At 45.1% G+C, this 13,670-nt stretch overlaps 1 protein-coding gene across 1 annotated transcript in view; it reads left to right on the forward strand.

The window, feature by feature from the left end:
- LOC307238874 (latent-transforming growth factor beta-binding protein 2-like) overlaps positions 1 to 13,670 on the forward strand; it is a gene marked incomplete at its 5' end in the record, with an annotated part of 92,805 nt that overhangs the window by 11,063 nt on the left and 68,072 nt on the right. Inside the window, 1 exon segment of the mRNA XM_080012028.1 lies at positions 3,266 to 3,536. Within this exon segment, the coding sequence (XP_079868154.1) occupies positions 3,266 to 3,536 (271 nt within the window).

Here is a 13,670-nt window from a genome sequence, read left to right on the forward strand (position 1 = left end):
TGAGTGTGATTAGACTTTCATTATCGATATAATTTTCATAATGTTTTAATATCAAGCTTGGCCAGCGCTGATGACCTATGTAAAAAAAAAAAAAAAAGGAAGGAATTTATAATGTGTTTGAGTTATGTCAAATATTTGGTTTCAAATTTCCCCCCGGCTGAATGAAAGGATTGTAAAGGTTTGATGGGCTGTATTACTTTGAGTGAGAGCGAGGAAGGGGGAATCTCCAGTGGATTGTAATTGAGTGGAGACAACCGCTCGGTTGGAAATGAGCACCTGGTGCATTGGGGTTAGGTTTCCTAATACTTTACACACTTGCAAACGGGGGCTTGTGAAAGGTAACTATGGTATGTGGGAAGATGATGAAGGCCCTGTGTTTTGGATTGGTATAGGGCCGATATTGACAAAATCGCAAAGTAATCGTTTTATGAAATTTACACACAATAAATTACACCTTCAACAATCTATGGAGTTCATAAAATTGCGTAATTTTTCCTTAATGCAGCCAACATTTAACTTTATCGTGATCGGAGCTTCACTTTCTCGTGTCCTCGTTCCGCATCGCCTTGAATCCTTAAGATACTGTATACTCCAAGGGATGAACCCTGTAATGTAACTCCTTTCGAAGCCTCCCGGCGGCACAGTGAATTCAAGGATAATTGAATCTTAATAATTCCGATTTGAAAGACGCTCCCAGTATACAGTTATATGACGGTAGAATGCCCCCACCTTAAGGGCAGTGGCACAACTTTCAGGCTTAAACTAATTATTAATGCATTTATAACATCAGAAATAAATCTTCATCATGTCACACCAGGTTTGTACGGCTGAGGCGGGACAACACCTGGCTCTTTGAACCGCTGTGTATGCAATTATGCACAACATGTAGTTTGAACCAACGTGCACACCTTCATACCACGCTGTGGCTTGTTAAGTTCTCGCTGTCAAGGTTTTATGGTCATATTAACCCTGATAGTTTGTACGATACCAAATGATGAAAGAAAATGGGTTTGTAATGGGTACAGTCAATACAGTACTCAGTCCTACCTGTGTGTTTATCGTCTATAACGCATAGTCCCATATTCATTCTGTTTTATAAATACACTTTATTAGGAATTTGTCTAATTCAGCACATTGGTTGTGGTGGCTGCTTTAAACCATGCAACAATAGTCTTAATAGCCTACACTTTTCAGATGACTGGACCTGGCACAACCTCACAATGCTCGGCCAGTCAGTCTCAGCAATAATTAGGGATGAAGTGGCAATGCCAGGAATGTTTTCCCATTTCTCCTCCCTTTATCTCTGCTGATTTTTCAATTTCTTATTATTCTCCCAAAGTGTATAATCACGGCGCATATTTCTGAAATGGATGGAATGCGAGGCAATTAGTTTTAATGATGTGCAAGACAAATCTGCACGACAGCAATTACCGTGACAATGTGTTCAACAGCCCAGAGGCAGGGCCCGGCGACAAGGCGGCCAGACGGTGACGCTGTGCCGCGGCCGGACGGGACGCTTCATGCGGGACGCACGTAAAGGCCCATAGTCACTGACCTGTCCACTGTCGGCTGCAATGTATGGAATGTGTTTGTTTTCGTCGGGTGCCGTCTCTGTTTCTGTGCCAAGCAGCCGATTAATGTTGTTACACGTCACAGGAAGGAACGCGACGCCCCATCGTTGATTCGTGCCGTCGGCTTACGATGGAATATTGTTTGTTTTTATCTGAGGAGCACGGGGTCTCACTTTGCAGGGCTCTCCCTCTGTGTCGATGGACTGTTTGATCCATCTTTTTGATCCATAGACCTGAGGAGAAGCAGACTCTTGACAAGACCGTGGCTTCTAGCCAGCCTTTACTTTAGCTGGGTGATCTATTTGAATCTTTGTCAAACAGAGGTCAGGCAGTTTCTATTTTATCCCATGGTGGAAAACCTGTATCACATACCACCTAATAAGAGTCCATGAGACCATTTCCCTCAATTAATATGCTATCACGGGCTACGCTTTCCCCAAAGTACCTAAAAATGCGATGTTCCAGTGAAATGTGTTGACGTGAATGGAATTGTCGATGTAAGAATTGGGTGACGGTCTGTTAAAAATACAAGAATCAAGAAATAAAAGAAAAATTACCAGGCTAAGCGTAGTGAGGTCATAGTTCCTTGTCTTAGATTAGGTATTTGTGCCAAAAGGAACACCTCTCAGGGGGACGTTTTTGCTTTCACTCAACACCGAGTGCAAGACACTGCGGCCCCGGGGTCTGAATCATCCCATGAACAGGGAGGGCGCAGCAGATCGGGCCCTCAGTGCAGTCAGTGGGGCCCTTTGACAAGCGGCTCTCCTCACTGCCAAGAGCTGTGGCAGCCGTCCTGCCTGCTATCTGTCAGTGTCCACAGCATCTGTGTCAATAGCATTCCACGGGCCTGTTGGCAGAGCACCACTGTTTTCTTTAGCCACCACCGTCTAGTGACCTAATTCACTGTTTAAGGACAATGTGGTAAAATCCTGAGGTGCCATCCATTACATGTACCTGTGTCAAAAGATGGGGAGCTTGTTTGCTCTAAATGGCATGTCGCAAGTCCTCCAGTACTCTGGAGGACTTGCGGAGCTGGAGTGTGGTCAAGGGGGCTGTGCTTTGACTGTGACATTGCCCCAGCACAAACTGCATTTGCATATGATTGATTCGCCATGATTCAGCATTGAGAAATATTTGGACAAACATTTTTTGAATACAAGAATATCTCTGCAAAGGCAACATGTAAGATATTCTCAGTTTACATTCTCCGGAATATTATCTTCTACTGTACCATTTCCCATTTGATATAATCTTCTATTTTTATAGCCCTTGTATACCCCTGTGCCACTAAGAAGGCATTCTAGAAAGGTCTTTCTAGGCAATGACCGCACGTAGAAAAGCCGGCAGCACTAAATTGAGCCGCGAAGCTTGAGACGGCTTTACCTTAGCGAGAAATCGGATAAGGGTTTAATGTAAGCGATCACATACATTTAGACTAAACAGGCCAGTTAAGGGCTCTGGAAAATGAAACATGACAGCCCCCCTGGGCCGACTACTGCATGGCAAGGGCCAAACACACTGAATCCAGGGGCTGAGGACTAATGGGCCCCCTTGATCGAATCATTTCAAAGTGAGCTGTGGTGCAGAGAGATTATGAAAAGCCAACGTCTGCGGCGTGTCCCTCCTGCCAGGGAGCACATGCTCCACCATGGCCGAGTGAACGCTCACCCTGTTCCTCTGCTCCGCCTTTCCAGCTGACTGCCAGCCCCCCTGCCAGAACCGCGGCTCTTGCAGCCGACCCCACACCTGTGTGTGTCGCTCGGGCTTCCAGGGGCCCCGCTGCGAGGAGGTCACTCCGGAGCAGGTGTACATCCGTGACGGAGGGGCCCTGAGGCGTGTCCAGCCAGGCAACAACCCCTTCCAGAAGGACCAGCCGCGGAAGAGACCCTCAGAGAAACAGGCCGTGGATACATCCCGAGCCCAGACCCCCCGGCCCACGACGACCAAGCAGCCTCTCCACACCGTGTGAGTATCTCCCTACAGCATGTTGTACTCTCATTCCTTCCTTTGCTTTAAGGCTTTCTTATTTGAAATGACGGTGCCCGTATAATAGTGATGAAAAGTTTGTCTCTTTTTGGAGATTCTTTATGAGTGATTCAATGACGAGATTTGTAAAAAAAAAAATCTGACTTTTCGTTTGTTTGATTCAGTCGGTGTGACAAGATGATTCTCACAGGAATCATTTACTTCTGGGTCGCTTGTGAAGAGCCCAATCTCCAAAAAGAGCCAAACTTTTCATTCATTGGGAACGCTGCGTGGCTGGGGGTGCATGCACGACCCGCGGCTCACGGCTCCCGGCTCCTCTTGTTCGCGAAACAAGAGTCGAGTCTCAGCCAACGCCGCGTGTCGAGCTGCAGTTACTGAGTCACGAACAAACAACCCTTTTTGGCGGAGTGACTCCCGCCTCCGGAGTCATTCCATCAAATCATTTCTTCTCTATGAACAAATCTTTTGTGAACCTTGCATTACTACTGTATAGGCGATATTCGATAATATTGAATATCGTGCCATTTGCCAGCATATGCAATATTAAAAAACAAATTTATGATTCCCCTTATTTATACTTCCTCATTGAAATGTAATTCCTGTGCATTTTGTAATCTCCTATCTGTTTTATCCTGTTATTGTAATGCACACCGACTGACTGGTGAACGGGAGATGCTTTCGGCACGCACATTTCGTCGACGCCCATGCGCAACATGCGATCCGTTCTCCGTGATCCAGCATCAGGGTTTACTGTCTCTCCAAATATGAAGTGGTTTTTTTAATTGTAGATGTATTTATTGTGATTGAATGAAACCAAAAAAAACCCGCTGTGTGCAACCGTGCGTAATGGGAACACTTTAGACCATTATATCGATAATATCGTGCATCGCGATATTTGGGCGGGACTGCATCACGACATAACATTTCGGATGTCGCCCAAGCCTACTACTGTATGATATTTGTGCTTCAAAAGCCACTTAGTCGACCATTAATCACTGGAAAGGAATGAGGAATGCCTATGTAGTGACGCTCGATCCCTGACAACTAAGAGGAATAAGTCTTAAGGTATCACTAAGCAAATAAGATAAAGGACTATTGTACCGAGCAAGAGGTTAACTTTGGTCGACAGGATTTATGATCTCTGTGCCATTTTGTTCAATCTTGAATGCCGCGTGAGTTAACCACAGCTGCTTATTAAATGTTTTTGAGCCTGATGTCATGGCCCGGCGATGTAAATCGTTATTTGACCATAGGAATTCATTTTATTGTGAAACCTTGACTATATTTATAATACTTAATTCCGTTTTTCATGTGCCTATGAAACCGGTTCCATCATCTTAACAGGAAGGCCGCGCTTTGAAGCCGTAATTAGAATCAGAAATCGGGTAAATATGTAGCAGCGCATGTTGCCAGACTTGTTGATTTAAGAGCTTAATTTGCTTCAAGTATTGTTGTTACAACCAGTATTGGGGAAATAAACTCAGAATTGCAAGTTATTAGAAATGATGCGCTCAAAATCAGCACACAGTTATTCATTATATTTTTATATATTGCTGGTTTTGTGCGGAGCCAGTTTAACTAACTGAGCATGACTTTACCCATTAAGAGTATGACTTTCCACTCGTCAGGGGACTTAAAATCATCGTTGGGATATCGACGTATTCATCCAAAATGTAGGAAACAGCTCGTAATCTGCCAAACAGAGGCATCTGGGTTTCCAAAAAGGCCCGGCTTGAATGAATAACATATATTTTTTGTGATGCTTTAATTTAATTTTAGTTTTTTTTTGTTTTGTTTTGTGACATATTCAGATAACAGTGACGACCATCGCGCTGAGAATAGCCCTCTTCTCAGTCCACTCCAAACCAAATATCCAAACAATCCTAATCAGACAGCGCGAGGGCTCCCTGCCTGGCAGCCGTGCACTTTTCTCACATTTCTGTCTGAAGCCATCTTGCCATAAGTTCTCCTCTTCCATTCGCCTCAGTGTAATTTGCCAAGACCCAAAGGTTCTGCCAAAACCTTTGATTGAGTGTCTCTAATGGCAAGAACTACGTTTCGGATCAAGGGCGATGAAATGGAGTAATTGTTTATTTCCGTGAATATTGTTGATTGTCATTCTGCCGGGATGAAAGCTTATCTTGTCAACTTGATTTGTTCGCTTGGACATCGGGGGCCGCGCTTTTTTTTTAATCTGCTCGTAGTTAGTCAAACTGCCATGACTTGTTTCAACACTGAGGTCACCATTTATCCAGTTGTCTGGGTAGTATCTCTCGGTCGGACCCATTTCGTTTTCTGAATCACAGTTGACGTTTATGGTACTTCTCACACAAATTTCGCAGGGTGTTGGTGTCATTATGTCGCCTTGCGTTTCTGCCGGCATTGCGGAGCCGCTGGCCGGGTTCTCCGAATGCCTGCGGTGGCGTGACGAGAGCATGTTTAAATGTTGCGCCGGAGAGGATTTTCGTGTTTCTCTGTGATACGAAACAGTTATTAGCTCAGTTCAGTTTCTTTATTGTCCAATGAGGAGAATTAAGCTTGCGGTTACGGCTCGGCAAATGGTGGAGATAAAATGTTCTTGAATTCTTACATTTCTATACAATACAAACTATCTAAATCCGTACGGGCCCTATCAAAGGCATGCAATGGCTCTGCACATGTTTCAGTTTTAATTGACTCACAGGACGTTTCTGCATCCTGAGTCATAGATCTGGTGCAATTACCGAAGGAAGTGAAACGGCAAGTTTGACATTGGGAAAGTCAAGCGGCGATTCCTGAATGGCACATGGCCTCCGAAAAAGTATTTTGATCTGGCCGGGTTCTAATGGTGCTGAATAACTGGCTTCAGCAGGTGGTGTTAAGTTGAAGATGAGCCACTTCCCCCTGCCAGAGTGCAAATCCTTCAAGGCCCCCGGCTGCACCTAATCCAATTATTTGTAAAGGTGGCCAAGTAAACCCGGAGCAGAAATTCCAGAGCGAGACGAAAATAAGTATGAACCGGGGAAAGGTAAACGGGCGTGTTGATACTGTAATCCGTGCATTACATTCTGGACATTCTGTACGTTACACAAATAAAAAAAATGCCGGATATGCTGTATCTACTGTAGGTTTTTTTACAGCGTGGATTTTTTTATTTTTTCGGCTCTTATGTAATGCACATTAACCCAGCCCAGATCCACAGCCGCACATGCTGAACATTGTGTCGCGCCAGAAGGATCTGTGAGAGGTGGAGCTGCGCCGTCCCTGGGGAAGTGCAGGATGCGAGTCCTGCTCTCAGATAACGGACAGTGGCTCCGGCGCTGCCAAGGCCAGAGACGCGGTGCTGAGGTCAGATAGAGGGAGGGAGAGAGAGAGAGAGATGCAGGGAGGGGGAGAGAGAGAAAGACAAAGGCAGAGAAATCAGCTCCAGACCTCCATTAAGATGTTAGGAGAAGTTTATACTTGGGGCGGGCGACAATGTGTGCAACGCAAAAAAAGCCACAAGGTTATGTCTCGACACGGACTCGGGGCGACTTGGAGGAGAATAAACAAAAGAGAGAGAGAGAGAGAGAAAGAGAGAGAGAGGGGGAAAAAAAAGGAGAATTTCAGAGAGAGAAAGCGAAAGAATGAGAAGAGTGTTTCCTTTCCAAATTAGATAAAGGCGTGAAGAAAAGTTGGCCGTCTTGTCTGGTGGAGTCTGGGTTCAGACAAACGTTCTGCTGTCCAGACCGGACGCCTGACCTCGCCTCTCCTTATCCAGTCTGATAACAGGACCCTGCTCCGTGCACATGGAAACAGATGGGCCACCCAATGCACCTGCTGGGGCTTCATAAAGGGCTTTGTTAACACTATTTAGAAGACGTCAGAAGAATTTTGTGGCGCTTAACTCAATTTATGCTGTCACGCCTAACGACTGCATTGAGTTGCTGAATGGAATAATAATAAAAAAAACAAAAAACGATACCCCGATACCATTCGATTCTGTCGTTTATATTTTTGTTATCGTTTGGAAAATTGAAATTAGTTATGGTAGAATTTTCCGCTTCAGTGAAACACAATGTATGGAAATATTTTACTTCTGCATTAGACTGCATTTCTGTACTAGACTGAATTTGATTTTTTGTGATGTACATCAGATGGTGTGCTGAAAAGTTGGTAATTCCCATGATGTATAAAATGTCAGTACATCCACATAGAATCGCATCATGAGCCATCTCATCAATATCGGATTGAATCGATGGTCAAATTGTGACCCTTTGTATCGAAATTGAATTGTAAGATCCCGCCCATTACCCAGGACTGAAATAAACATTTTTCTTTTTTTCCTTCCAAAAACATTTTCCGTGCTTGTCTTTCGTCAAAAGCCTTACTGTCAAAAGTCCAGACTGTAATATTTAATATAGCGCATGGCTGCTCTGTAGATGCTCTGCAGGTTCCTCTGCTCCATCCGGCGCCGACATTCCTCTTGATGTTGTTAAAACAACATCAAGAGGAATGCTCGCCAATCCCGTAGGATTCATTCAACAAATGTAGGGGACGGCATCTAGTCTTAAAGGTTTTGACCGGCTGGACTAAACTTATAACCTGCCTCCACTCCAGCAGCTTCTGAAGGTTCTGGGAACGCCGTCCTTATTCTTTCGATCCATCTGCGCAGTCAGGTACTGAGTCTCATAAATACTATGGAAACCTTTATGCAGTGTCCAAGTCATAAAACAGACTCTTCTGTCCGGACGCTGGAGTTCAGCAGTAGTAATCATGAGATCCTGATACAGTATATTGAGATTTGATTGATATAGTTTTAATTAAACAGGTTTGAAATTAATAAATAAATAAATGTATACACCTACATACAGTACATAATTTACATACAATCCGTAGGAGCTCCCTCCATGTTCTAGGTATAATAAAAGTGGCCTATGCATTACTCAAACTACATAATTCGACACCAAAATAATAATAAAAAGGAAAATAAGTCTACTCTTTCATTGCTATTGTCACAAGAAGTTTGGGACCTAAAGACTGGGTCATGGCCCGAAAAAGGTGCCACTGCCTCCTCCCTCTCTGTAACTTCAGTCCAGGAAACAGAGCAGGGTAGGGCAGGATGTGTGCGCACAGTCAAAGGTCCATCGTCCATCTCTGGTCTCCATGGTTGCATACTTGAACGTGGAGAGCGGGGCCATTACCTGGGGCCTCATTCGCAAAAACCGTACGTGCCTCAAACTTCATGTACCTACGCAAATAAAAGGTAAATATAGAGTAAGTGCATGAACTGGATTTTGGCTTATGTGAAAAAGCTTCTTGCCCAAAAAGGTTAACATCAAGAATTGTGTGATCTGTCGATAATTAATATTCCAAGGCATATTGTATGAGACTAATCTGAAGAATTTGATGCTATGAATGGACAACAGTTGGATGTTGGAATTTGAACAATGAACACCGTTTTGTTTTTTTTAAATATGATGTTATTTAATTATATTGAAAGTCCCAAAATTCAGTCTTGAACTTTTGATCCTGGCTGAGTCCACTTTCAACAGTAATAGCTCAAACTGTTGCTTTGTGGTACAACACTGCGACAGACATCCCATATGCAGAAAGTGCATATAAGATGCAAATAAGTAGAAAGTTGAGACCCGTTTCTTTTAATACCTTAGAAAAACATGTTTAACTCTTTTTTTATCAAATATTTGTGGCCAAAATGTTTAAACAAAACTATAACCACCACTGTAATGTCAACAAAACAATCCACCGTTTTTAGAAAACCAGCTTTTTTTCCAAAGGGTACGGCGTCCACTGTGTAATTAAGGCAAGCGTCGTATAGGATGATTCCCTCTGATGCCTTCTGCATGTGTTGGCCGCCGTGGTGCGCTGGAAATTTTTCCCTCCACGTCCTCGCTCTTCTACGTGAGTGGAAAAGGCGGCGCCGTAGGTTAATACTGGAATAATGACAGTAATAAAAACGTAATGTGGTGTCATGAGCCGTAGTCGAGCTATATTGTTATATCGATCATCGTCCCACCCCTTTCTTCCCAATATGGTTTTAGAAATGAGTTACAGGCCGCAAAATTCAATCAAACTCATACTATTAATTGGGGTGTTGGAAAGAAAAAAAAACAAAACAAAAAAACACATGGAGCAGAATGCAGCTAAGTGGGTGATAGATCTGCCTTTCACTGCCGTAACTGTTTTGCTTATATCGGCCCCAACGTTGGCGGTGTGACTAACAGGCCTGGTGGTTGTGTGGCCTGTTGACTCAAGGCTTTGGACTTCGCCGCACAGACGTTTCTCAGAGGAAACTGTGGTCATGGTGGGAGTTCTCCAAGTAAATCACGGATCACGGGGTTGCTTTCACTCCCACTCAAGACAAACCGCACCGGCGGCCCAGATGGAAGCCACTGTCAACATGTTGGAGGTGACCTCAGCACCTGCCAGATTATTATTGCAGCGCCTACAGTCGTGTTGTTTTATTATTACACCTACTGTTATTGGTCGTCATGATCTCACAAGATTTTGAAGATATCGAATGGAATAGAAAACACGGGAAGTTCTGTGAAACATAATCACGCACGTTGAAGCGCGCCAGAGGTAGAAGAAATGACACATTTCTCATTACTTAGTTGAAAGGGGTCATAAATTTCGAAGAGCGGTTTAAAGTCCCGTAATCGTTTGAGGAACTTGTAATGCCCTTGATTCTCTCCACTTCAAGACGATATGCGTGTTGTTAAAAAAAAAAGGGAGAAAAGACGTTTTTAACAGTCTTAACGTCCCCCAGATTGATGAAGCCGACTGCAGCCAGGTCCTACACCTGGCTGCAGTCCGCTTCATCAATCTGAGAGGAAGAGGACTCGCCCAAACCTGTGGCCTTGTCTCCCGTTTCTGTTCCGCTGTGGACCAGAGGGGGTTAAACATTTGGTTGATTCCCGGCACCGTCTTCTCCTTTCAGAAGAGTGACTTCTCTCCTGGAAACACAACATATGACCATATGGCTGAGACCCGTGATCTGTTTTCCCAGTGTGCGGGGGCGAGATATTAGGCGTGGACCTCAGGTCACCGTCTGCTGCCTCGACGCCGGCGCAGAGGCCGGGCACGGTTGGCTCGTGTGCTGACGCTACAAACTTGACCTTTGACCCGACCCCCTGGGCGCCGGTTGAGCATTTTCACTTGTGATGTGAATGGGACGGGGCTTTATCCGGAACATGGTTGGACATCCTCTCCCCTGGGTTTGGACGGAGGGAGGGCTGGGCGTCGCTCCGCTAACTTTGGGATTATTGAACATCAACACGGTGGAGTGCAGACTCAGCTCTGGAGGCCATGCTGTCCTCAGGTGAACCCTGCAGGGTGCCGAGGAGAACCGCAGTGGGAAGGAACCGGGAAATAAATGTTGCGTTTTTATTCAAAAGCGTGTATTATTGTCAGAAAATGTCCAAAAAAAAGGGGGCGGATATATATATTTCTATTTATATCCGTGTTTCCCTGGGGATGGAGTGCGATGATGTTTCTTTAAGGGAATCCTATCCAAATAATATGTATGAGTGGGATGTAAGCAATTTCTTAACTGGGGCACTTTTTTCAAAGTAAACAGAAAAACATAAGAAGAAGGAAGAAGATGGGGAGGAGAGAGCGTGCGGGTGAGGGAATCCATCAGTCGTCTTGGAGATTGACAGCTTTTGGAATACCTACAGTACCATCTTTGGGAACCGAAACGAAACGTGTCAAGATGTTGTTTATTTCACAGATATGTGTTTCCTTGTGTATTTCTATCAAATTACTGATTTGCTGTAACGTTACAAAGTTGCAGGACTGTTTTCCCTTCGGCGAATGATAATCCTGAATCCGTGATCAGCATTGACGCTTCATCGTTGACATCGGCCCGCTGCTTGTTGTTATAATGGTTGGAGAGAGAGCAATAAGATAAGACGGGGCCGTCTACCCTCTCCTCTCCTCTCCTCTTCTCTCATCTTGCGTCGTCTCGTCTCCTCTCCTCTCCTCTCCTCACCTCTCCTCCCCTCTCCTCACCTCTCCTCTCATCTCGCGTCGTCTCATCTCCTCTCCTCTCCTTTCCTCTCCTCTCGTCTCGTCTTCTCTACCGTCCTCTCCTCTCCTCACCTCTCCTCTCCTCTCCTCTCCTCTCTTCTCGTCTCCTCTCGTCTCGTCTCCTCACCTCTCCTCTCGTCTCCTCTCCTCTCTTCTCGTCTCGTCTTCTCTACCGTCCTCTCCTCTCGTCTCGTCTCCTCTCCTCACCTCTCCTCTCCTCTCATCTCCTCTCTTCTCCTCTCCTCTCTTCTAGTCTCCTCTCCTCTCTACTCCTCTCCACTCCTCTCCTCTCCTCTCCTCTCTTCTCGTCTCCTCTCGTCTCCTCTCCTCACCTCTCCTCTCGTCTCCTCTCCTCTCTTCTCGTCTCGTCTTCTCTACCGTCCTCTCCTCTCGTCTCGTCTCCTCTCCTCACCTCTCCTCTCCTCTCATCTCCTCTCTTCTCCTCTCCTCTCTTCTAGTCTCCTCTCCTCTCTACTCCTCTCCACTCCTCTCCTCTCCTCTCCTCTCTTCTCGTCTCCTCTCGTCTCCTCTCCTCACCTCTCCTCTCGTCTCCTCTCCTCTCTTCTCGTCTCGTCTTCTCTACCGTCCTCTCCTCTCCTCTCGTCTCCTCTCCTCACCTCTCCTCTCCTCTCATCTCCTCTCTTCTCCTCTCCTCTCTTCTCGTCTCCTCTCCTCTCTACTCCTCTCCACTCCTCTCCTCTTGTCTCCTCTCCTCACCTCTCCTCTCCTCTCCTCTCCTCTCCTCTCCTCTCCTCTCCTCTCCTCTCGTCTCCTCTCCTCTCCACTCCTCTCCACTCCTCTCCACTCCTCTCTTCTCGTCTCCTCTCCTCTCCACTCCTCTTCTCTCAAAAAAAGAATTTGCAGCAGTGCTCATATTTCAGCACCTAGGGGAAACACTGACCTCCTAATTTAGTTAAGATAACTAAACTTAAAGAAGCAATCAGGTATAGGCGTATTCCATGCGTTCATTTTGCAAATCGACCACGATATGTCAGCGGTTGATCTTGTTAATCAATATATATATTATCCTAAATATTGCATGCACAGGCACAGGGTAAAAGCAAGTCTGTTCAAAGTTTCTTTAGATGTGTCTTATATCTAGTTTAAAAAAATGTGGCTTTAAAAATCATTAAATAGTCTTAAATGTGAATTTATCAGGTCTTCATTTCAGCATAAACATTTTGTCTGGTTTTTATATCATATATTTCTTTTTTGTCAAAATTCGTCAGGTTCTTCTGCATCAGAGTTAGCATTTTTGGAAAACAGCTGATATAATTTAGTTCATAACTTACCCTATTTATAATTCATAATTACCTGTGTCCTGTACCAAATAGTCCTTGCTTCCATACATAGCTGCAATAATTGATCGAATAAGATAAAGATGATTTGTCCAAAACCACATCACACAAAACCGGGCCCAAGTTGGTCGGACTCCACTGACGTGGAGCCAGACGAGTCTCATGAGCATTTGGAAGGAAACAAAATATGGCAGTGAACTCAGCGTGGGACAGATGTGTCTCTCTCTCTGTCCAGCTTTGCCAAGCTCTCCTAAGCTCTCTCAGAAGGGCACTTGTCTCGCCACAGTGTGGTCGGTTTAAGGTCCCCCCCCCGGCCAAAAAAACCTACTTGTAATCCAGAGCAGCACACGCGCAGCTGTTGTGATGACAAAGACCAGTTAGAGAGTTAGAGAGGAGGCTCCTCCCAGAGCACACTGAGGCCTCCAGCTCAGGAGCGAAGGCAGATGGAGGAAGCATCAATCAGGCCGTGTTCCAGAAACGGGCACGGCGTCGAAAACCTCAATCAGTATTAGGATTCAGCATGGCACTGGTTCGTTCCGAGTTCAGAAGTTCCTTTTGGGACAAAGCGGCGAGGTGGACCTCAACTTCTCGTTGGAAGGTTACCGCCATTCAGTCCCTTTGGAGCCCCCCCTTTTGCCTTACATACATCTCATACATACGTGTGGTGGCGCCTTGCACAATGCCGTGTTAATTCTTCCCCATTTTCAAAAGTTGCCCTCCATCCTTACTTTACTTCTGTTTTTTAAACACTTATTTACAAACTTCATGGGCCTGCATTGAAATCTTTCTAATTTGGAAGATGCGT

Source organism: Zeus faber (genome assembly GCF_960531495.2).
Source record: "Zeus faber genome assembly, chromosome: 13".
Classification (NCBI taxonomy): domain Eukaryota; kingdom Metazoa; phylum Chordata; class Actinopteri; order Zeiformes; family Zeidae; genus Zeus; species Zeus faber.